The following is a 26,688-nucleotide window of genomic DNA, read 5'->3' on the forward strand; positions in this document are numbered from 1 at the left end:
ATAGAGAATTACAGTACAATGGGTATGAGACTGTAAAAGAGCTTATCCTGTTAATGTGAATAATGAAGTATTTGTTCAAATCATTAGCTCCCCAAGGATTATGAATGAGACTTTAAAAATGAGCTTCTGGGGCTGCCTCTGAGAAGAAAATTAAAAATTGTTATGTTGTGCCATCACAAAAAATTCCAAATTGGCATTGGGATACATTCAAGGTTGTCACAAGCACCAGCAAGAATACTGCTCATGTGACTAACAGATATTCATTCCCTTCAGAAACATGTCTATGTATTATCGGATTTGGAATAATTCACACTTTAATTTGTTATAGCACTTCCAGAGGTTTCATTTTTACAACAATAATAATAATTCTATTTTAAAATAGATTTATTTTATTGATATGTAACATCATCAAGAGATATCCAATGTAAAAAGAGAAGAGTACAAAAGTGAGTGCTGTCTAGTTTATAAAATTAAATTTTATCACTTGATAAGCACAGAGATAGTTCTTGAACTAGATATCACTGCTAAAGAGAAAATAGACAGATTAAAAAACTGAAATACAACTGATAAGGAAAGAAAACTATGCTTTAAAAAGAAGTAATCAGGTCCTGAAAGCCAAGTGTCTGAAAAATACTGTGGAAGTAAATAGATGTGATTCTTCTACAATAGAACAACAAATTAGAGATAAGGTAAATAGCTTTTTATCTCAGTGTTTCACATCAGGCCAGATTCAGTCTTTACTTAGTAATAATAAGAGTGTGAAGTGTGGTCCAACAGACATTGCTAATGTTCTCATCTTAAGAGCTTTCTCACCCAAAGCTTACACTTACTTGTGAAGAAAGTACTGCCATTTTCCTTGTGGCCAACACTTCAGAAATGGGCCAAACAATTCAAGTGCAGACCTGGAATTCTGAAAGCAGTTCTGGATGTTATGAAAGCTAAGACAGAAACATTCAAACCACTAGAGAAAATAGGAGTCTTATGTTTTAATAATATGAATATAAATGGTCACGTGTGCTGTGATTCTTCAGGTAATGTTATTTTAGGAATAAACTAAAATGTTATGGTGGCAATGGTTTGTGACTTGTTGCCATCATGGGAACAGCCTGTATGTTTTGAATTTGATATTTCCATGGCAAGTGAGTTGCCACCAAAAAATGTCAAGCAGTCAGAAGGAGCTGGAACCCAAATTGCAGCAGTAATTTGTGATATGGGATAGAACAACTCAAAGGTCTGAAAGGAGTTTTCACAACTGAAACCTACTTTTCAGACCCTATGGGTTCAGCAAGAAGAGTGTGGATTTTCTGTGATGTCCTGAATTTGCTTAAATTGCTTAGAAACCACATTTTAGATTTATTTATTTATTTTTTATTTATTTAGCCATCTGTGGACATTTTAAAATGTATGGATGTTGTCAGTTGCATACATTCATATATTTATACAGTTTGTTGTTACATGTAGTTAAACATTGTGACATATAAGTTATTTACAATCATTTTTGCTCCTTATGTAAATATTGTGAAACAAAAGCTATTTACAATCATTTTGTACTAAGGAATTCACTTATAGTATAAAAGCAGTGTTTCTGCAAAAACAATTTAAGATTTTTCCTAAAGCGGTATGTGTTATCTGCTTCTTTTATTTTCTGTGGCAGTTTATTATACAGTTTTACACCTTCATACAAGAAGCTATTTTGAGTCTTGTGTTTACTCTTCCTGTCTAGGTGAAGACAGTGACTTGCTCTTGTACTATAGTTATGAAAACTGCTATTTGTGCTATAATTTTCTATATTTTTCTTGATGTACACTGTGGTTTGGAATATAAATTCACAAGTAACAGTTAGAATTTCTAACATTTTGAAATGTTCTCTGCAATGGGCCGCTTACTACTTTTTGTTATAATTATTACTGCTCTCTTTTGCATTTTACATCCTGTTTGTAAATTCTGAGCACTATTTCCCCAGAAAATAATAGCATAACTGATTACTGAATGAACATAACTAAAGTATACAGTTCTCAAACATTCACTACTGCATGCGGATACAAGGACTCTAAGTGCATAACATGTTGTGGATATCTTTTTTGAGAGTTTCATAACATGTTCGTTCCATTTCATTTGGCTGTCAATGTGCAACCCTAAGAATTTTGTTGTATGTACATCATCTATGGAGATGTTATCTAGTTTTAAATTTAAGGGACTCTGTTTTCTGTTCATTCTAAAGCATATTGTATTTGTTTTCTTTACGTTGAGTGTTATTTTGTTTTCCTGAGACCATTTGTGTACATCCTTCAGCACTTTAGTAGAATTTTCCAACATTTGTGCTGGTCTCGTACTGGTGATTACTATGTTGCTGTCATCTGTAAACAATATCTTCTCTCCATGGCTGATATGTTGCGGGAAATCATTTATATACACCAGAAATAATAGAAGGCCTAGTACTCTTCCTTGAGGGACCCCAATATTGATATGTTGTGGATCAGATATATGTTTCTCAATGTACTTTGATCCACTGGAGACATGTGTGACCTCTACGGACTGTTCTCTGTTTTCTAGATATGAACGAAACCATTTGAGAACCACTCCCCTTACTCCTAGTGCCTTTAATTTATGCAACAGCTTCTGGTGTAATTCTGGAGTAATTCTGCCCAACATCACATTCTTGAATGAGAAGCTTTTTGAAAATCTGTTAGCAATACAGAGCATGGATTTAAGCACCGCACATCACATTAGGGAGGTTCATGCAGAAGTAATATGATGAGCTTGACATAATGTACGAATGGCAGCACAACTATTTCACATCATTGTGTCCAAGCTGTTAAATATGTGCTAAACAAAGAAAAGAAAGGATATTTAATTGAATTGACCAATGACAACTTTGTTGTTTTAAACTCAAGGATTCCTGAGGATGACTAGATGCCTCTTCAAAGTGGCTGAGGCCTTAATTTTCAAAGACAAGAGAACACACTAAAAAGGTTCCTCAAGATTTGTTCTATCATGCAGTGCCTGTTGTCATTCCAGAAGTGTTTCATAGTTTCAGCAAACTCTCTCTTTGGACTTTACAGTGATGTACAGAATATGGGAGTTCTCTGTATCTTGACTTGCAGGCTAAAGCCAGATTGTTTGGAGAACTCTTTTTCTAAAATTTGTGGTCTAGGCACATTTTACAACAACCCAACACCTTTTGAAGCAGCTTCTAATACTGATGGGAAATACAGAAGACAACCCCTGTCTGTTATTGAGATTACTAGTCTGGTGCTGTCACGCTTCTCCAACTGAAGAATCAGAACAGGACTTCATAAAGCTCATCACAACAGAATTGTGTATCAACATAACTGGAAGTATGGCTGCTGATTTGGATTGTTGTAATTTCAGCTAACAAGAACTAGCAACCAGTGATGACTGGGAATCCCAAGCTGCATTTAAATATCTTGCAGGTTATGTAGCACTGAAATGCAAGCACACTGGCATGCAGAAAAACTTCTTCTGGATTCAAATTATATCACCAGTAATGACTGGATCTCTGCAATCTCCAGTAGAGTGGGCTCACTTCTCCCTCACTTTACTGATTAAATAAAGTAAAGAAGTTCAGAGTGATATTTTGCATTTTTCATGGGTGGCATGTGACTAAGTGTGATGGACTGTTGCAAAAGGTAATTTCTACAGTAATGTTAAAGTTTCCAATAATGCATCTCAAAGTGGTGTCTCCCTATCCAATAACAAGAACCTTCATTAGAATAAGGCATCTGAACACAAAAGCTAAAACAGAAAACATGAAAATAGAGGACAGGAGAAGGAGAAAGACTGGCAGCTGCATTGGCAGAGGACAGCACACAAAGAGGGTGGGACATGTTACATCTTTATGGTGAGTAGCAATCTATCTTTCCCTCATATTGTTAATATTCCAATTTGCAGTTTCCAAGTGTTTATTTCTTATAGTCTTAAATTTAATTAATGCTTAATGATGTGCTTCAGCACTTAACAACATGTAATTCATGAAGCTGGTGTTAAACTCTCGTGGTAGAACACTATTCCAGATGACATCACACGTGTTAGCCAATAGCAGCGCAACCCCCCGAATGACATACCTGATTGTTTCTAGTTGCCTTGAGACTGACTCACAAAGGAATGAAACCTGTGCTTGTTTTACCCTTTCTCGTTACTTGCTAAACAGAGGAGATGGCATTCTTAGCATAAGTTGAAACTTCTATAAATTGAACCTGCTTTTCTTGAATCCACACTTTAAAAAAATATCCAATAAATGTGGGAGGTACAGGCTCCATGGAGCAGTCTGAGCCCTAGCCCTTCTCCCACCTTTTTCTATCACTGGTCTTGTATACATATCCTCTAGAGATGGAGTTCTGTTTCCAAATGCACTGTGCTACTAGAAAAAATGTAACCCGGTGTGTGGTCATGTCAGAAAGTCACTTTCCATGTTAAAGATTACCATCATTAACCTTAAAATTAGTTATACTCACAGATTTAATAAAAAAAAGTCTAGATAAAATAAGTTTCTGTTCTCCTGTATAATTTACTCCTTGAAGGATGACACTAATCCAAACAATTATCCCGAAAATTTCAATTTTAGAGTCCCTCTCCTCCTCCCTCATTTGGATAAATTTCTGTGGATGGCCGTAGTTGTAAGTAATGCGCATGGCTGACCTTTTTTGAGTGGTAGGATCCTGGGAAAATGTAAACAGCCTACAAAAGAGACTGCTTGCAAAACTGTCATATTATCCATCCTAAAATATTACTTAATTGTGTGGAACCCACACCAATTAGGACTGACAGGAGACATTGAACATATAAAAAAATGGTGGTCCAAAGGGTGAGAAGTTTGTTTGAGATGACATATTTTTCATGTTTATTACTTTTTATTTAAAAAAACCCACACATTTTGACTTAAGGTATCACCAGGATCTGTTAGATTACAAAGAAACTAATGAGAACATGGCCATTTATGTGGGGGTGCTGACAACAGAGAATTATTACAAGTGGGATAGCTTGGAGCTGGTATTGACTAATTCTCTGTCATTGCTAACATTGGTGGTTGCAGCATTAGATAACATCATTCTCATGAATACAAAATCTCACTTAATGATAATTGCTTACACCATGTTGTGAGAAGTAAAAATTCTTAAAAAAGGGACTGTGTCTCAATTTGGAGATACCATAATTTATCTAGAACAGAGTTTTGTTTTCGATTTCATAATTTATATGTAAATGTGAGAGTAAGTGCAAAAATGCACATTTATTGCTGTGTTGTACAGAGAAAATTATTATTTTTTGTCATAACAGAGTTAGAGCCTTCCGTAAATTGTGTGAAATAATCAGTAATAGAACAGCTTCATATTTCATTAGGTGGGAATGATTTGTATTGTTTGACACTTTCCTGATAATGAATACTGGTCATTGTGTCAGGCATTTTCACTGATACTTCACAGTATTATAAAGCTCCATGTACTCATCATTTTTATGTTATGAGGCTTACAACACCTTATTACTTGAGTGCGTGTTTAAAAAATTAACATAAGATGTTTGAACCAAATAGAAATTGAAATTAGTTACAACTATTTCTGAGTTTTATACTATATCTGAACTTATTGTAACTTTCCAAGCTATTCACTTCTGCCATTCATTGTTCTACAAAATTCTATTTCTGATGAAAACTGAAGCTGAAATTGGTGTGAAGGATGCACTGAGTAGAGCAATGTCTTGCACTCTGAATCAATGTGTTTCTCTTCCTGGGGAGCTAGTTATTAGATACAGTTAAGCATATTGTTAGAACCAAGACCTTTTTCATGATTTCAGAAAGAAAATTATTCTCACATAACATGGTTATTATTAAATTTCATTCTATGTTCATCTCATTTATACGAGGTCTGTTCAGAAAATTTCAGAACATTCATAATTTTGCACCAGTGGTGTGTTGGAGAGAAATGTGGTTGGCATCCCTGCCACACACCCATGTTTAATGTGTAACTGCTGAAAGTTTCATTGTTATATGTCTGTTAGTTCTTGTTCAGTGCTGTATTGAGTAGAACGTTATTTGGCACAGTTTGCAAATTTTGAGATGCCGGAGTTAGAGGAGCAACGTGTTGTAACGAAGCAGGGTTGCCCACTGCTGTCCTGTTTTGGTTTTGCACTCCTTCAGTGGCTTGGTTAAGCAGTGAACTTTTATTTATTTATTTTATTTTCACTATTCAGATTCCGACTACGGATTCTGTGGCCTTCAGCCTCATAGTACGGAGTTCGGAAATATTTTGAATAGGATTTCCCTAGTAAAATCTATTATTTTGGTACATTCTGATGTCTATTCTGAAAGTAATGAGCTAGTCAGTTTTATTGGAAATGCATACTATTGACAGTTATGGACAATGACGTATATTGTGCAATACATATTAAGTAAAATTTGAGTGAGCTAATAGATCAAATTCAGCTATTGGACTGCATCCAAAAGAAAGCCTAAATTTTGCTGATTCCAGCAGGGTGTTTAAATTGACCTATAAGTCTATTAGTTAAATGGATATTAAGACTTAAAGCCTGTGGCCTGTGTGACTTTTGGTGCCAGTTGTGACCAAACTACCCAACAATTCCGAGATCTGTTTCAATGCTTTTGCTACCTTTATTTTTCTACATAAAGTGACTCCGGTCTCAACTTATTAAGTGCATTAATTGAGAGGTGGGTAAATTTGGATATGTAAAAATTATTGTTCAAAAGGGCTGCCGTGGATATAAGTCAGGAATTCCCACAGCGGATGCATAAGTTAGTTCCGCGTATTTACATTGATACAACTCACTCATGTTATTTAAATAATAACACCCAATAGTTAACTTCAAAACCAGTAAGAAAGGATCATTTTAACCCTGGGAAATTATAAACCATAATATGTTAACAGAAATAGTCAAATATTCAAACGCTCGTCTATATAAGGTCCGAGCTGGTGCAGCTCAAGTTAGTTCTCGGTCAGATTCTCTTGGAGCAAAAGTGTGGCTAGTTGGTTAATTTTTCCGGTAATTGTAATTGCGAACATGGTTAAAAACTGGAAATTTTTGACCTACCTACTGTGATGATTACGTGTAAGAGGCCTGGTCACATGAATATTGTGTGTGCGAGTGATAACAAATAAATCACACTGTGGTTGACAAATGTTCAACAATGCATATGGTCTTGACTTTTTATTTTGGAAAACTTAATCTAGAATCCTGGCTTCTTAATTTCAGTGTGATTTAGGTGAGACGGATGCAGCTACCGGGAAGACAATGTTGAATAAGCAAAGCAAGGTAGGTCGAGAACACTGCGCACCATCTGCTGGGTGAGGAAATGTTTCAATACTGGTACATACGGTTGTGACGTGAACTAGTAAGAGGCACAAATACAAGGACATGTCCTGGAACGTTACATGTGGTGGCCCGGGTGAGGAAACAGCCTGGCATGTTACAGTGTCTGTATTAAGTTTTGCATGAAACTCAAGAAAACCATTCAGAGATGCATCAAATGATGCAGGAAGCCTATGGTGATGAGTACTTAAGCTGTACTGGATGTTACGAATGGTTCACATGCTTTGAAAATAGCCAGGTGGAAGTTAAAGATTACCCTTGCTCAGGACACCCTTCGATGTCTACCAATGACGCTCATGTCAGGAATGTCAAGGAAATTGTGCGTGCCAATCGAAGACTGACTGTCTGAGAGAGTGCAGAAGAATTTAACATTTCAGTTGGACCATGTCATGAAATCCTGACACAGCATCTTGAAATGCGTCGTTTTGTCACCAAGTTCACCCCACAGCTCATGAGTCAAGACCAGGAAGAACTTCGCCTCACATCTGTGAAGAGCTTTTGTATTGTGCAAATGAGAATGAGATGTTCCTTAAGAACATCATAACTGGGGATGAGACGTGGATCTATGGTTCTGATGTTGAGGCCAAGGTTCGACCTTCCCAATGGGTTGGGAGAGTTCTTCCAAGACCAAAAAAAGCTTGTCAGGTCAGCTCAAATGTCAAAGCCATACTGATAATTTTCTTTGACTTTGAAGTATTAGTTCATCATGAATTCATGCCACAGGGGCAAACTGTTAATCGATGGTACTATCGGGACGTGTTGCAATGCCTGTGAGAAAATGTGAGAAGGAAACAGTCTTAAATGTGGTGAGACAACTCATGGCTCTTGCATTACGTTAATTTACCTAAACATTCATCCCTGTTGATGCATGACTATTGCACAAAAAAGAAAATCACGGTGCTGTCTCACGCTCTGTACTCTCCAGACTTACTGCCTGCGGACTTCTTTTATATTCTTTTTTGTTTCCTGAGTCGGAAACCCTGTTAAAAGGATGTAGATTTGCTACAATAGACAAGATAAAAGAAAATTCGCAGATGTTACTTCAAGCGATCTAGCAAGAAGCATACTAAGACTATTTCGGGTAGTGGAAAAGGTATTGGGAGTGGTGTATCAACTGTGGAGAAGAGTATTTTGGAAGACACCATTAAAGTAAATGGTAAGCGTAGAAAAATTTTGTGGATAAAGTCCTGGAATTTTTTGAACAGACCTTGTATATCAAGCTTGAGAGCTACTTATGTAATTTATTTCATTTGCAAAAATTTCGTCATCTGCTGTAGCATGTTTTATCATTTGGAACATAGTGAGCACATATGTGTAACTCATTATTTTTCAAAGATCTAACTCTTGTAGTCAATTAAAAATTTGTTTCTAGTAGTTAAAAGTAATGAATGTTTATAAGCAGTTACAGAAGAACTAATTCGCAAAAGATCAGAACACAATGAAGGGGAAATATCCACTTTAGAAGAGATAAGCCTACATCAAGAAGACATTGAGAAGATTGAACACATTCAGAATTGGTGCCGAAATCTTCAGATACTTCTTCTGCAGTCAAACTTAATTGCTCGAATTGGTATGTAGTATGTAAATATTTGTATACAACATTTTTTATGCAAGAAGATGTATGTTCCCCTCTCATTTTCAAAATATATCATTTATTGTGGATCTAGGAAGGTGTTAAGTAATGTTCAATTTGCACATAAAGGTGTAGTGGGTTTTAAATACCAGTCTGGTCAATAAGTTTTAAGTTTTAAATGTTTTATCCACATTGATTGGGGAAATACTGGGACAACTTGTTGGAATAGATTATCAATGGTACCCACATTTACTTCTATGTTCCACATGCCCCTGTAGGTTGTGTAGCAGAGGGTATCTCATTTAACAGTCTTTTTTCCATTTTTCCTGTAAATATTTAGATTATTTGATAGGCTTTTTAACATAAAAACTAATTACTGCTAGTTAACACTAATGCATGGTAAGAATGACTGTTAGTAATCCTCCATAGGAGCTTGATTTTTTATGATTTTATTGTCGTGGTCATTATATGAGTACATGTGGGAGGAAGTTAATACATTGCTTGACTGCCTTTGGAACACATACCATCAGGATATTAGCAGTAAACCTCTTTGTGATACACAATGTCTCTCTTGTAATATCTGTCATTGGAGTTTGATGAGTGTATCCATAATACTTACATTTAGTAAATGAACCAATGATAAAACCAGCTACTATACTTTGGATATTGTCTATCTTGTATGCCAAACCTGCATGGTAGACCTACCAGACTGATGAAGAATACTCAGAAATCAGCAAAACAAAGGTTTTTCAAGTGTGGGTGTAGTACATTTCTTAGGATTCTTTCACTGACTCCCAGTCTGGCACCTGTTTTTTCTGCAACTACTTTAGTTTCATATGGTTATTTCACATTAAGTAAATTTTGATGCTTGCTGTTAGATATGGTTCTGAGTGACAAAATACAAAAAAAAAAAAAAAAAAAAAAAAAAAATTCTTGATGTAGAACTAGTTTCTGTATAGAGTAATTATTCTCCTCAACTTTTGAAATGCTCTTCAGCCAGTTTATATAACAATGAACATTTATTACATGAACATGTACAGATATGATTTAAGTGTGGAGGTATGCTTCCGGTGTGGAGGTATCATTAATATTAAAATTCTCCATAAATTCAATGTTGATGGATGTTGTTCATTGATGAGTCTAAACATCGCCTACTGAGAGGCTCTTCTTAAGCAGTCCATGTGGTGTTTGAAATTCTGTGCTGCACTTGTTGTAACATAAAGTCCGATCACTGCCAGTATTACAAACAAATAATAATAAAGCATAAAATAAATATGTGCACTATCACAAAGTATCATATGTATACAAATTTGCATCTGCAAATTATTTGAAAGACTTGACTTTTAATATAAGATTAAGTGTGTTATTAACTCCTAAATAATCTAATTCAAACCTTAAGCATTTTTGTAAGAATCTTCTTTTACACTTGTGTATGGCATACAGTAAATATATTTTATATTAGTTTTTTTTCTATATTTAATTATCCTTCTACTTAAAAAATTCACATCATTACATTTTGCTTCTTAAAAGCTACTAGTGGAAGTTACACATCAGTGAAGTATGTACATTTTTGTGTTATTATTTATCATTATTCTCATTTTTTATTTTTTTCAAGTCAAATAATCAATTGTTAATTACTTGAATCACTTCTGTTACTGACACAATATCTCTTTATATTAGAACCAACTTCTTTAATATTATATTTATATAAATTATATATTCATTTATTATGACCCTAGCTTCGTCTCTGATGCTTAAAGAGTACCAAAGTAGCTGCATCTTATTTTGAGGCATTTGTCATGTCCAACGTGTCATGATCTTTTACTTCTTATAACAACAGAGTCTACTAGCTTTTGACCTAGTATATGTCCATCTTATGTATATCAGTCCAGTAATTATTCATAAAAAAAAGTAGTTCCTTTTTTGTGACAAGACGTTAGAATATTTCGTATGGAAGCTACTCAGGCATTCCATTAGAAATGTGGAATAATCAAAAAGAGGACTGATTAGTCAGTTACACGTCTAGTCTAATCTTGAATCCTTTAGATATGTCAGGGTGAGACATGAGCTTTGGATATACATACTAAGTTAAACTAACCTAACCTTTAGAAAGTGTATGTAAACCCAACCATAGCATTTAGTAAATTAAAAGCAGTACAAAATCCTTTTGTGGACACTTGTACCATTTACTATTATTACAACCTAGTAGAAAACTGTATCAACTTTCACCAGATTTTGTTAGTTAATAACCTGAGTCTTCAAAATGCACTGCAAAAAATAGCATTAAATTATATTCCAAAAAATCTTCATCCAGAACTTGCCATTGGATGGACACACATATGAATTTAGGATAATAATCTTAAACTAATACACATTAGTGCATTGAAATCATTAAATTATAGCATGTCTCTCACAGTGGAAAATTTTTAGATGATGATATATTTCCGCCAGTGTTTCAACTACTGTAATTAACATTTTTGGTGGACTCCTAGTTCAGCAAATTTCATACATCACCAACACTGGAATTTCTCTGTAACTGGAAAAATATTGCTTCACAGCATAAGCCATTGTAATTGCCGATAAACTGGTAATTTCTTAGTGCAAGGAAAGATGGGGTTCTTTCTTGCACACAAGATAAAGGATAATAGGACCGCAGTAAATATAAATAGATTCTCTTCAAGGCCAGTTCTTAGCCCAATATGTAGATTAGTGCTATAACTGTCATGGGTCATTACATTTTTAAAACCTACTATAATACATACATCAAAAAAAAGTTTTGCATTACCTCGGTTCTGAGAGTCCCGAAAGGTGTACAGAAAACTGGAATTGAGATCAACATAAACACCATTTCTGCCCTTTTTATTGCACATTAAAACCACACATTGCATGTTGTACCACCATACAGCGAGACCTTCAAAGGTTGTGGTGCAGATACCTGTACACAGTGGTACCTCTAATACCCAGTAGCACGTCCTCTTGCATTGATGCATGCCTGTATTTGTTATGGCATAATATCCACAAGTTTATGAAGGCACTGTTGGTCCAGATTGTCCCACTCCTCAATGGCAATCCGGCGTAGATCCCTCAGAGTGGCTGGTGGGTCACGTCATTCATAAACAGCCCCTTTCAATCTATCCCAAGCATGTTCAGTAGGGTTAATATCTGGAGAACATGCAGGCCACTCTAATTGAGCAATGTCACTGTCCTGAAGAAAGTCATTCACAAGATGTACATGATGAGGGCACAAATTTGTTGTCCATGAATAAGAATGCCTCGCCAATATGCTGCCGATGTGAATGCACTATTGGTCGGAGGATGGCATTCACGTATTGTACAGCTGTTTTGGTGCCTTTCATGACCACCAGCATTGTACGCTTTCCCCACATAATGCCACCCCAAACCATTAGGGAAGCTTCACCTTGCTGCACTCGCTGGACCCTGTGTCTAAGGCGTTCAGCCTGACCGGGTTGCCTCCAACCACGTATCTGATGATTATCTGGCTGAAGGCAAATGCGACACTCATTGATGAAGAGAATGTGATGCCAATCCTGCATGGTTCATTCGGCATGTTGTTAGGCCCACCTGTACCAAATGCACGGTGTCATGGTTGCAAAGATGGGCCTCGTCATGGATGTCGGGAGTGAAGATGTGCATCATGCAGCATATTGAGCACAGTTTGAGTCATAACACGATGTCCTGTGGCTGCATGAAAAGCCATAATCCATAGGTAGTGGTCATCCACGTCAGTAGTACCCCATGGGCATCCTGAGTGAGGCATGTCATCGACAGTTCCTGTCTCTCTGTATGTCCTCCAAGTCCGAACAACATCGTTTTGGTTCACTCCGAGACACCTGGACACTTCCCTTGTAGAGAGCCTTTCCTGTCACAAAGTAACAATGCGAACACGATCAAACCACAGTATTGACCGTCTAGGCATGGTTGAACTACAGACAACACAAGCCATATACCTCCTTCATGGTGGAGTGACTGGAACTTATCAGCTGTCGGACCCCTCTGTCTAATATGCACTACACATGCATGGCTGTTTATATCTTTGGAGGGGGGGGGGGGGTTAGTGACATCTCTGAACAGTCAAAGGGATTGTGTCTGTACTACAATATCTATCTTCAGGACTTCTGGGAACTGGGGTGATAAAAAACTGTTTTTGATGTGTGTACATCATAATAGATCCCAACCTCTAGAAAGGCACAAAAGGTCATCAAATCACTGAGCTCTCGGTCATTATGTTATGGCAAAGCATTTGGCTGTATTATTTTCAAAGTTTTTTTTTCACATTTGGCCTTTACCAAGAGACTGAAATAAAGCCAAAATAATCATAATACAAAAAAAAAGGCAGTGCTAAATATCTAAAGAACTGTTGCGCTGTCAGCCTTATGCTCCTACTGTACCAAGTTTTTACCAGAATTTTACATATCAGGTTGATTACTACATTTGACCTGCCTCAGCCCACTGTGCAACTGGGTTCAGCAAAGGATTTAATACAATGAACCATATTGTCTCTGTACGCGAAACAGTTAGTAGAACAGATGAATACCATTTACATTTTTCCCTTGCCTTTACAGATGTTGAAAAGGCACTTGATTCGACCAGTCACCCAGTTCTGTTTGTGGCTCAAACAATACAAAGAACAGAACATGGCTATATTAATGTGTTATATAAGACATACAAAACCTTCACTGCATTTGCGAGAGTTGGTGAAGAAACCAATGAATTTCCTATTCAAAGAGGTGTAAAACGAGGCAACTCAATATCTCCAAAAGTATTTTCAGCAGTTCCAGAAAATCAATGTCTAAATTGATATGGGAGACTCAGGTAATCCAAGTTCTGGGAAAGAAATTAATTATGATGTTCTGTTTGCAAATAATATAGAAGAACTTTGGCTATTGGTTAGTGAACTTCTGTTAGTGTTCTCTGAAGTTGGTCTGCAAATGAATTACATTGTTATGAATGAATGGGCGGTAGAGAGACATATACGTTCTGAAAAATGCATATTTGTGCTATCAGCTAAATAATTTTTTTAATGTTTATTCTCTACTGGTTTCAGTTATTACAATCATCTTCACGCAAAAAAAACTGTAAGGTAAAAAAAAGAGGAATACAGAATAGAACTTAGTTTACAATGTTGATATGAGAAAATCATCTTACATGCTTGGCCATGCAATGTTAATAGAGCTTTTAGTAGGTGACTGTCTACAGCTTATTAGATAATTTGAAGAAAGGATATTTGTGCCATCAGCTTATGGCAACCATACTGCAAAAACACATGAAACAATGAGAGCCTCTTACAGCTGGCCCAAGATAGCTGCACCAGATATCTGTTGGCGTGCATACCTGCCAATAGGCGAAATTCTGGAAGTTTTCAGTGCGCATGGGTGTGGGTCAGCGAAAAAAGCAATAGCAGTGCAAAATGAGCTGCTGTAAAGCACAGTACATAACTTCAATCCCCAGACCACTTGGGTTGAGCTTAATGCGAGCTCCACACAGACAGGTACAGAAGTTTCTTTGGCACTCTCCATTCATTTCCATCCTCACTTCATCACGTCCGCAAAGTACACAGCATCCTATGATCTCAGGAAAAAGATTTGTTTTGTTCTGGGCACATGTCAGTGTTCTGCACTTGTGCAGACAGGCAACATGCTCATCACCAAGGTGAGTACACACTCCGGGATCGGTGTTCGAGTGGAACTGCTATGCAAACACAACTATTGCAATCCCCAGTTAATGGACATTGTTATCTGATTTCATTTTTGTCACTTGTTAATTTACTCAATTGCCAGTTAAATACATTTTTGGCGAGCGTACTTATCAATTCCAGTTACCACACTATCAACACAGCCTACATCCTGAACAAAGTGCATTGGTGCGACAGCTAAGTTGGTTCTCTGAACGACTGACATGTAAGCAGGGATACCCACATGTTCTTGCTTCACTGGTGACCTTGAAGTGATCACTAGGCTAAATATGTGGTGGCGAACTTTCATTGGTGTGAGTGACATGAAACCATGAGTGATTTAACACTTATGTCCTTGCGTTTGAAGAGGGAGGTTATGGACAAACCATCCTGAACTAGGTGCTGAAGCAAGATGATAACTTTGGAAGAACTTAAAAAGACAATACACAGTAGAAAAAAGACAATAGATGAGCTGCAAGCATGCTACTGGAGACTGGAGACCAAGCAGCAGGCACTCTCTACATGCATGGTCTCTGCCCATCTGGAACCAGCTGACGAAAACTTCCATGCTCAAGGCACAGTCACCCTGACAGCTCCCAATGTTACAAGGGCAATGGCAGGCACAGGACAGATGTTGGTTAGGCTGCCACTCTTTTGGCACTGTGACCCATTCATGTGTTTCAGCCAAGTGTAGGTGCTCTTCGTGAGTTGCAATATGACCTGTGACCTCACCAAATTTGGACGCATCATGAGCCAGCTAAATCAAGACTACAGGGACATAATCACTGCCCTGTCAACATGGTCTTCATATAGGCGATTAAAAGAGGAATTAATCTGATGAATTTCACTGTCACAGGAACAATGGGTGCATCAGTTGGTGTGCCAAGAGGAGTGTGATGACTTGAGGTCATCTCAGTTCCTGCACCATCTGCGGAGCCTCGCACAACCTGACATGGTGCCAGACTCACTGTTGCATGCTATTTGGATGTGCAGCCTCCCAGCATAAGTGCAAGTGGTCATTGCACCTGGACACCATAGCGGATTTGGCTGATCAGGTGCATGAAGCACAGGCAGTGGCGCCCAATACCACTGCCATGGTAGCCTACAATGCTGTAGCCATGCAAGCAAATTTGACTCTATGGAAACACGTATCTGGCAGCCACAAGCACAGACACCGATCTGCACCACCCAGTGTAGGACTTGGCTGCACAGGTGGCAACAATCAGCAAGCAGATTGACCGGTTGGTGCATTCACAGACAGAGAGCATCAGGTGCTGTAGTGGCAGCAGATCCTGATACTACCGTTCTGACTTACGTAACTAGCAGTGCAGTACCAAATGTTCTTATGGCATGCTGACGACATTTAGAGTAGCAGTTGAGTGAGTTTTACCAGTATCATTCCCCTTTAGGTAATGAATTGACAAATTATTAGCTTCCCTGCTTGCTCCAAAATGCCCTAGATGCCCTAGATGCTCCTAGCTGCAGTGCAATATCCAAACGTCTCTTCATAAATGAATGGGCTGGCAGCTTGAAGTACTTTGTTAACACAGATGCCAGTCTGTCTATTTCCCCCCAATCGACACAAAGAGACTGCTTGAAGGTCGAGGTGCTGTCTCTCATTGCGGCAAATAATTCAGCAATAAAAACATACAGCACTTATCACTGAAATTTGGACTTTGGACTGCGCCACACAGTCAGGTGGGCATTTACTGTGACTGATGTCAACAAACCAATCCTGGGCATGGATTTCGTTGGCCACTACAACTCTTTAGGCAGCATTATGAACACCCTGCTGATCGATTCAACAACAAATTTGGAAATAGCAGGACAGTGTTAGCGGGCTACCTTTTCAGTGCTAAACCAGTGAATTCCCCCAGATTGCATACAGATATAATGGGCAAGTTTCCAGAGCTCACTTGCCTACTTGATGCATTGAGGGATATCAAGCATTTGACAGTCCACCACATCGTGATTACATGTGGGTTATCCATTTCGTGCCTTCCACGTTGACTTGTGTCCGAGTGGCTCACTGTAGCAAAGGCTGACTTCGAGGCCTTGTTGCAACAGGCCATTGTTTGATCGTCATGCAGTCCGTGGTTGTCTGCCCTGTTCTTAGTGCCAAAGTAAGATAATTTGTGGTGCCCATTTGGAGACTATCATGCCTTAAATGCACAAATGGTGCCGGACCAATATCCCGTACCGCACCTGCAGGAATTTAGCCACATCTTGGCAGGCTCAGTTATAGTAAAATTGATTGCATGAATACATCTTATGAAACTTATCGTGGTGTTTCACATACCGTGATGACATCCTTGTCTATTTGAAATCGCCCAAACTCCACTGCTGCCACCTAACCAGTACTGCATCCTTGATGGCCAGCCGCATTGCTCCAACCTGTGAAACCCACCGGACCTTGCCTCTAGTGAACAGTACAATATACTCAAATTTGTGAATGCACCCCAATTAATCTTTCAACATAACCATATTTGGAGATTTTGAATACAAGTACCTATAAACAGTAACTAGTTCCTGTAGAACTGAACTATATTGTGGAGACCCAGTGTCCTGAAATTAAGTGGTTGTACATTTAGTCAACACAAATTCGTAGATGGCTCCTATCAGAATTCACAGAGCTTGCTCAAATGTGTATGTGCCATTACCATTGGTACAAAGCTCTCACAAGAAACTTCACTCATTTATGAGTTTATGCTTAGTAAATACCACAACCCAGGAAATCTGTGATTGTAAGATACCATTAATGCTCTTTGCCGCACAGGACTTTTCACACCTCGCCGGGATAGTTAGGAAGGCTATAAACAACTATTTTACATTCCCCAAAGTCAACACATGTCACAAATTGCAAGTTGTGACCAAAGTGTCATGGTCAACAACAAAACAACAACTTGAGTAGAGAACAGCTCACCGGTATACTGTGCTCACCTACCTCCACACACAGGAGTGCTGTGTTTCACATGTCTTAAGCTTAGTACATGAGCTATTCATGTCTAAACCTCAGCAGTTTGCACCAGCAGAAATATACTTCAAACGCATTATTCACATTGACTGCATGTATGATTTTTCATATATGACATTACTAGCATAGTATGTGCTCAAACAAAGCATCTTATGGCACTAAGACAGAGTTTCAGTTACCATGTGACTCTCCTATTCAACTACTGAGCTGCATCTCTTCCAACAATGGCGTCTCTCCCCACTGCGCAGATAATTTGTGGCAGTCGTGTCAGGCACCGTAGTTTGCATGCCAAATATTACCTGCAGTTATGTTCTTTTCTCTTATTTATGTACATGGAGTCAAACTCTAAACAATATTTTTATAACTGTGGTGACTTCTGTCCCATTCACCACAATAAAATGACAGAAACTAGTTCTGGTAGAACTGAACTATATTGTGGAGACCCAGTGTCCTCAAATTAAGTGGTTGTACATTTAGTCAACACAAATTCAAAGAGTATGTATGGATGGTATGTATGTATGGTATGTATGGATGGATATGTGTGTGTGTGTGTGTGTGTGTGTGTGTGTGTGCGCGAGTATATACCTATCCTTTTTTCCCCCTAAGGTAAGTCTTTCCGCTCCCGGGATTGGAATGACTCCTTACTCTCTCCCTTAAAACCCACATCCTTTCATCTTTCCTTTTCCTTCCCTCTTTCCTGATGAAGCAGCCGCCTGTTGCGAAAGCTCGAAATTTTGTGTGTGTGCGTTTGTGTGTTATTTTATTGTGCCTGTCTACCGGCGCTTTCCCGCTTGGTAAGCCTTGGAATCTTTGTTTTTAATGTATTTTTCCCATGTGGAAGTTTCTTTCTATTTTATTTACAATAAAATGTATGGTGGATTATTTTTCCTTCTGGCTGGGTCAGCTAATGGACTCTTCCACAAGGACCAGATTGAAGGGATATCTACCCCTGAGAACTGCTTCTTAGCATTATGTTTGGTCACTTCTCTGTATCCATGCATCTGCTCTTACCGTTTCCAGGCCTTGCTTCCTGTGCTTGTCTTGATGACTAGTTATATTGGGGACCACCAGCTACATCTGCCTCTGATGCAACCATCTGACCTATGCACACTCCAGCTACCTATCGCTGAATTTTGATTGCCTCTTTTATTTAAAACTTCAGTATCTCCACTCTACATATTCCAGTCATGATGCTGGTTTTACCATTCTTATTGTAATAAAATCCTGCGTCATTTCACAGGTTTTCCAACTGATTATATTTCCAAATTATTATTCTTAGTAATATAATTTGTTAATTATCAGCTTGGGCATGCACAATGTTATGAAAGCACACTGCCATGTCTCACAGCAGTAATACTGGAATAGGCTTAGTGGCAAATGCAGTCAAACTAACTGAACTTTACTAACATTACTTAAAATATGATAAACAATTTTAAAATTATTATTTTTATAAAGTGAACAAATGAACAGTCAAGAGCTAGTTCACGTTACTTAATCTTCTTCTTTCTCTTGACCTTATCTTTTACCTTCAAAGGATTCGCATGTTAATCTCAGTTTGGCAATATTAGTGGTAGAGGGTGGTCAGATCCCTTTTCTGCCACCAGCACTTTTTATTAATCATATGACTAAGGTGGGATATTGGTGCCAGCCCAATATCCACCCATTCAGATTTGGGAAACTCCCTATACCTACATATGGGCTGCCCAGCACAGTGGCCCTCATTGTTAAATTGCCAGACGGGTCTCCCTGTATCCTGGAAGTGGTGTGCTAATGTGGATGACTGTATGGGGGTGTACACTTTACTTAATAAAATAGTACATAAAATATTAATAAATAGTGCTCAATTAAATAAAAAATGTCTTTTCTAATCACAACACTGGTTGCTTTGAAGAACATTACATATGAAATTTTTCTTGATGTCCTCCATATGAGGAATTACAGACTCTGCCCAGGTCCAGGCAATAGATACACCTTAAGCTTCTCCCTCATCATTTAATCTACAGTATTTATTACATCCATGTGATCTATGTAGTTCAGCAAATCTTGTACTTGACAAATTCTTGGCCTATTCCCTTTTCTCTAACTGAGAAATGCAACTGACATACACTTACATACAACATATTCATAGCTTAATGAATCATCCAGGTATTCTTTCAGATTCAAATATTTTTCAAAATAAGGTCCAATACTATCATTCATTGTAGTATATTTATTAGAGTCAGAATTTCTAAACTTAATATACTCTGAGCTCCTTCTGACCAGAATTGATTTTAAAAGGCTAATTGATGTTCATCTTGGGACATGATTCCCCATTGGGATATGAATCTGCACTGAGCAGCAACGCTTTTTATATAACCGACAACTCCGATTTTCCTTTCTTCTGACCATCATTTAGGGAATACACCCTGAAACGATTTTATAAATATAACAACATGTAAATCACAGACTGTATCATATGAGTAAAATTATGTAAGTTTAATTCATCTCGTTCTGTCAAAACTTCTTTAACCACAGTAGTTCCATTCAGCCCTTGATCTTTTACTTCATTTAATTGTGTAGTTGGTGTTTGGGTTGGGACATAACATTACCTAACATAGCTATATTACTCTCCACAATATTTATTCTTTCATTTAGTACAGATTTCATGTCTTTGATTGTACATAGATGATTCTCTAAACAGAATTTCTGTTTCTAACTCACAATTTTCCCACTGTTTCAACTTGTTCAGTCACCTGAGATTTTACTTGACTTAAATTATTAGATATGTTTTCAGGTATACTTTGATTTTTGATTGTAGTCTCACAAGAGCCTTTTAACTCATAAATTCTCCCCTAATTGAACAAATAGCTTAATCTTGTTACATTACTATTTCAGACACTAAGGTTTTAGGTTTAATGTGTAAACTATCCATTTGTGAATGCACCCCAATGAATCTTTCAACATAACCATATTACCTATAAACAGAATCTAGTTCTGGTAGAACTGAACTATATTGTGGAGACCCAGTGTCCTCAAATTAAGTGGTTGTGCATTTAGTCAACACAAATTCAAAGATGGCTCCTATCAGAATTCACAGTCCCTAATTGAACAAATAGCTTAATCTTGTTACATTACTATTTCAGACACTAAGGTTTTCGGTTTAATGTGTAAACTATCCATTTTCTTATGTGCTACTGCTAAATTTGCAGCAACTTCACCCTAAAAAATAATAAAGTTTTCATGTCATGAAGTTATTACTTCCTGGCTAGTTTTTTCAAGATCACTTCAAAATTGATTAGTTTCAGACTTTATCTCTCTATGATTAAATCTCATTTCTCTACTTTTAGACTCTGATTGAGCAAATAATTTACCTCTAATTGATCCAGTATATTAGAGCTGGACCTCATCACATTGAACATTTTCTGGACTTAACTTGGAACTTTTTCATCTCCCAAGTCACTACCATCACTCCTACTAGAGTCATCCATTTTATTTTCTGTTGATGTTTTGTCTTCTTCCAATTGATCACTGTCACTTTCATTCTGATAATACTGAATAATCAGACATCTTTACTTCTGACCCTTCTACTTTTTCTGTGTCATGTACTGGCTACTTTTAAATCAGTGTATCAGGACTTATTAGGCTCTGATATGCCACCACAGTGCAGCCATAGCACTGTGATCAGGAGCATGAACACTACCACCAGAGACCCTCTAGATGCAGATCCTCAAGCTATGTGCTCTAGTTGCAAAATTGCCAAGGTATCAGATAAGCTTATGTGTGACTGAAAGCATAGTCCACAGTCTGCCGTATCACTGTATGCAAGAAGTTGTCAGAGACTCGCCTTGATAAGTAGTAAAGGCAATATAGTGCTCCTTCCTGACCAGTAAGGCCCACCAGATTGTGGCAAGTGTTCGTGTGTCATGAAAACTCTAGTGATTCTGAGCCAGTGTGAATCAGCCAACTAGTTCACAGCCAGCTTTGAACAAGTAAAGATTGTACCACCAGTACCTTCCTCGAAGTACCTGGTAGATTCCATATTCCTAGATTTCCAAAAAGCATTTAACATGGTGCCACACTGCAGACTGCTAACAAAGGTATGATCATACTGAAAAGCTTCTCACATAAATGAATGGCTCAAACACTTCTTAAGTAACAAAGCCAGTACATTATTCTCAATGGTGTGGCTTCATCAGAGACAAGAGTGTTGTCAGGAGTGCCCCAGAGAAGTGGAATAGGACTGCTGTTATTTTCTACACACAGAAATGATCTGGCAGACAGGGTGAATGGCAACCCTTGGCTGTTTTGCTGATGATGCAGTGGTTTACAGGAAAGTGTCATCACTGTGTGACTGTAGGAGGACACAAGATGACTTAGACAAAATTTTAGTTGTGATGAATGGCATGTAGCACTAAATGTAGAAAAAATGAAAGTTAATAGAGATGAGTAGGAAAAACAATCCCATGAAGCTTGAATACAGCCTTAGTAGTGTGGTGCTTGACAGAGGCACAGTGATTAAATATCTAGGTGTAACGTTGCAAATTGATATGAACTGTAACGAGAATGTAATGATTGTAGGAGGGAAGGTGAATGGTCAGCTTCAATTTATTGAAAGAATTTTAGGAAAACGTGGTTCATCTGTAAAGAAGACCACATATAGGACACTAATATGACCCATTCTTGAATACTGCTTGAGCATTCAGGATCTACACTAGGTCGGATTTAAGGAACACACTGAAGAAATTCAGAGACTTGCTGCTAGATTTTTTACAGTTAGGTTCGATCAACAAATGAGTGTTATCGCGATGCAAATGCTTCGCAAACTCAAATGAGAATCACTGAAGGGAAGGAAATGTTCTTTATGGGAAACATGTGGAGGCATATAGACAGCCTTCTTTTCCTTCACCCTATTTGCAAGTGAAACAGGAAAGGAAATAACTAGTATGGTCCAGGGTACTTTCACCACACACCATGCGGTGGTTTGTGGAGTATGTATGTAGATGCGGATGTAGATTTGCAGTCAATCACCAGACCCCTGTTTGGGAAGGCAGCTTTGTTTTAGTTCACCAGGATCACCAAGTGGCACAGAGAGACAGTGAGAAGTGAGCAGCAGTCCCACATCTCTGGCGCAGGTTGTATTCAGAGCACCATCTTGGAGCCCAGAAATATGAGCTACAGTCCCACATCTGTGGTGCAGGTTGTATTCTGACCACCATCTCAAAATACAGAATCTTCTCCAGCTAAAAATCACTCCTTCTAACTCAGTAAATTCCACTTTACTTCAGATTAGATCCTGGCCGAGTTGCCAGTGTGGTGGCTCTCTTTTCTAATAAATTGGAAAGATTCTAACCCAAGCTCTAAAGTTCAAGCTTCTATAGTTTGCCTGGGATACACCACCACTATAAGGGGTCCCTATGAATATTAATTTATCTGTGTAAGAAACATAACTCGGGTCCTAGAATATGTATTTTACATCTGTTAATAATGTTTGCATCTCCTGGCTAAAAATAAAACACGGAATGAATAATTGTCTCATTTTCATGCAGCTATTAAATAGAAAAATGCGCACTCTGCAAACTGATTGAAGATAAAACATAAAATATTCTTCCTTCCATCTCATTTTGTTGTGTAAAGGAAAGGAGAAACTGCTGAGAACAAATACAATGTGTTTTTGCAACAATATTACAGGTTTTGAATGTCATAGAATTAAACCTATTGTCTTTTAAAATATGAATTTTAACTGCTTAGCTTAATACAGTCATAAATCTGTCAGTCTAAAATGGATACAGTTGTATTACATACTTCCATTAGTCTTCTTTATCTGATGACAGTGCCAGGTTGTGATGCTGTGCCTTTTAGATGACTGCTCCACAACTCCACGTCACGCACATGTGTTCTCTGGGGAATGTATTCCCCAGAACTCTAACATATTTTTCCACAATTCATTAACAAATTGGATTTTTTCTCCCCTTGTCGCCAACCTCCCCTCACCCAGAAACAGTGCGAAATTAGTATTTCCTTAACTTATATTTGTAATTAATATTTTAGCAGGGAATTACTAATGAGAGAAAACGAAAATTTTTCATGATGATAACTTTATTTACAACTTTTTTTTACAAACGATTACTTTGACATAATTAGTAAGTGCAGTTTATTTGATCTTGAGTGTTGATTATCTTGGAATATGTGATAGATGCAATTGTTAACTCCCACAGAAATAAAGGTTATATTACTTCACAGCTACTAGATGATTGACATAAATTCTAATTACTTGTCAGTTGGATTATATTCAAGTAATAGTTTTATGTACACAGAAGTTACATAGAACAAATAATTGCACATACACACTGATACTTTTGTAAACTGTAACTTACATTTGGGAGATTGGTTTGTTGTGACATATATCCTTACTATAACATTGTTGTCTTATAGGAGCAGATATAGTAAAAGAGCTACAACTATAAATGCACTAAAATTAAATTTCTATGACTGTGAAATCCTAAACAAAGAATTCTCTTAACTCAACAATTTATATATTTTAAAAGCTCAGGAAAATGACCCATGTCATTACTCCTGCTGTGCAAGAGGGACACAATTAATTTCATAAGCTTTTCAGAATGAGGTTCTCACTCTGGAGCAGAGTGTGTGCCGATATGAAACTTCCTGGCAGATTAAAACTGTGTGCTGGATGAAGACTCGAACTCAGGACCTTTGCCTTTCGCGGGCAAGTGGTCTACCATCTGAGCTACCCAAGCACGACTCACGCCCCGTCCTCTCAGCTTTACTTCTGCCAGTATTTTGTCTCCTACCTTCCAAACTTTACAGAAGCTCTCCTGCGATCCTTGCAGAACTAGCATTCCTGAAAGAAAGGATATTGTGGAGACATGGGTTAGCCACAGTCTGGGGGATGTTTCCAGAATGAGATTTTCACTCTGCAGCTTTTCTTTTTCCTCAAGTCTAAACCTATGGTTGGAATAAACAAAGGCTATGGCAATGTCACAAAAATAGCTATTTAATTCTTCCAGTACTGGATTTGAGAGATTATATACTGTTTTCTCTGTAGAAGATTCTCCACAGAAATGAAATTGGAAGACTTATACAAGTTCTGTTGATCATGAGAGAAGTACATCAGTATTCATTTGGTTGTAGGCTACATTCTAAACCAATTGTTTCTTTATCTACAAATTATGTTACAATGATATTATGCATGTCTGCATGATACAAGAATAAAATGTAATTCAATTATAATTATGATTACTTACAGGTCTAACTAATTTCAAAGCTATTTTTCAGTACTTTTTGAGATCTCATCACGAGCCACTAAAGACATTACAATCTTTGCACAAAGATTAGTTTGGATTAGATTTACTTTCATTCCAATTGTGTAGTGAGGAGGTCCTCCAGGATGTAGAACATGCCAGAAAAACAATAATACATGACAAATATTTGCAACTCAAACAAATAAGCTAATGTGATCGTCATTTTTTTAATGAAAAAAGTTTATTTATTTATAAGGTAATAAACATGTAATAGAACTAGAAGTTATATTGTACTTACACACACACACACACACACACACACACACACACACACACACACACACACACACACAAATAATTTTGTTCTATTGAGAAATTCATCAATGGAGCAGAAGGAGTTGGCCACCAATAAATCCTTTAGGCTTCTCTTATACTGAATTTCATTGGTTGTTAAGCTCTTTTATGGCTGCTGGCAAGTTATTGAAAATGTGTGTTCCTGAATAATGCACACCTTTTTGTACAAGGGTAAGTGACTTTAAATCCTTGTGAAGATTATTCTTATTTCTAGTATTGATTCCATGAATTGAGCTGTTGGTTTGAAAAAGTGATATATTTTAATGACAAATTTCACTAAGGAATAGCAGTAGTTAGTATCCCTAGTTCCCTAAACAGGCTTCTGCGGGATGTTCTTGAGTTCACACCACATATAACTCTTACTGCACGTTTTTGTGCCTGGAAAACTTTAGCTTGGCTTGATGAATTACCCCAAAAAGTAATCCCATATGACATTAAGGATTTGAAGTAAGCATAGTGTGCCAGCTTTTTCATTTCTATATCCCCGATGTCTGATACAATTCGCATTGCAAAAAGAGATTTGTTAAGATGCTTCAGCACTTCTGTGGCGTGCTCCTCCCAGCTGAATTTATTATCAAGCTGTAATCGCAAGAATTTAACACTGTCCACTTCTTCTATCTGCTTGTCATCATACGCCTTACAAGTTCTGAACTGCATGTAGAGTGTTTTTTCAAAGTTTAGTGACAAAGAATTGGTTGTGAACCACTGATTAATGTCCACAAATATTTTATTAGCTGACCTTTCTAAGCCTACACTTGATTTGCTATTTATTGCAATGTTTGTATCATCGGCAAACAAAACGAACTTGGCATCTGGTAATGTTACTTATGAAAGGTCATTGAAATACACAAGAAAAGGTAAGGGCCCCAAAATGGAACCTTGTGGGAGCCCACATGTAATTAGTTACTAGTTGGATGATGCCTGATACCTTAATAGATGTCTCTTTCCTGATAACACCCTTTGTTTCCTGCCAAAGACATAAGATTTGAACCATTTTGCAGCATTTACTGTTAAACCATAATATTCTAATTTACTTAAAAGGATATTGTGATTCACACAGTTAAATGCCTTTGACAGATCACAAAATATACCAGTTGCCTGCAATTTTTTGTCTAATGAATTAGGCAAATTTTCACTGTAAGTGTAGATAGCCTTCTCAATATCAGAACCCTTTAGAAATCCGAACTGCGACTTTGACAGAATGTTATTTGAGATAAGATGGTTATAAAGCCGATTGTACATTACTTTTTCTAAAATTTTTGAGAATACTGGCAAATTGAAACTGGGCAGAAATTTGATGATACGTCTTTATCTCCCTTCTTAAACAGTGGCTTAACTTCAGCATATTTCAACCACTCAGGATATATTCCAATGATAAACGACTGGTTACACAGATAGCTTAATATTTGCTTAACTCAGAATCACATTCTTTAATTAACTTTGTTGATATTTCATCATCCCCACCAGATGTTTTTGATTTTAAAGATTTTATGATGGACATGATTTCTGCTGGGGTAGT

At 37.4% G+C, this 26,688-nt stretch overlaps 1 protein-coding gene across 1 annotated transcript in view; it reads left to right on the plus strand.

The window, feature by feature from the left end:
- The window catches only part of LOC126353992 (dynein axonemal assembly factor 11), a 214,485-nt gene that overhangs the window by 35,544 nt on the left and 152,253 nt on the right, over positions 1–26,688 (plus strand). Inside the window, exon 2 of the mRNA XM_050003297.1 lies at positions 8,741–8,908. Coding sequence (XP_049859254.1) covers positions 8,741–8,908 — 168 coding nt within the window. The remainder of the gene's footprint in view (positions 1–8,740; positions 8,909–26,688) is intronic.

This window comes from Schistocerca gregaria, chromosome 3 (assembly GCF_023897955.1).
Source record: "Schistocerca gregaria isolate iqSchGreg1 chromosome 3, iqSchGreg1.2, whole genome shotgun sequence".
Lineage (NCBI taxonomy): Eukaryota > Metazoa > Arthropoda > Insecta > Orthoptera > Acrididae > Schistocerca > Schistocerca gregaria.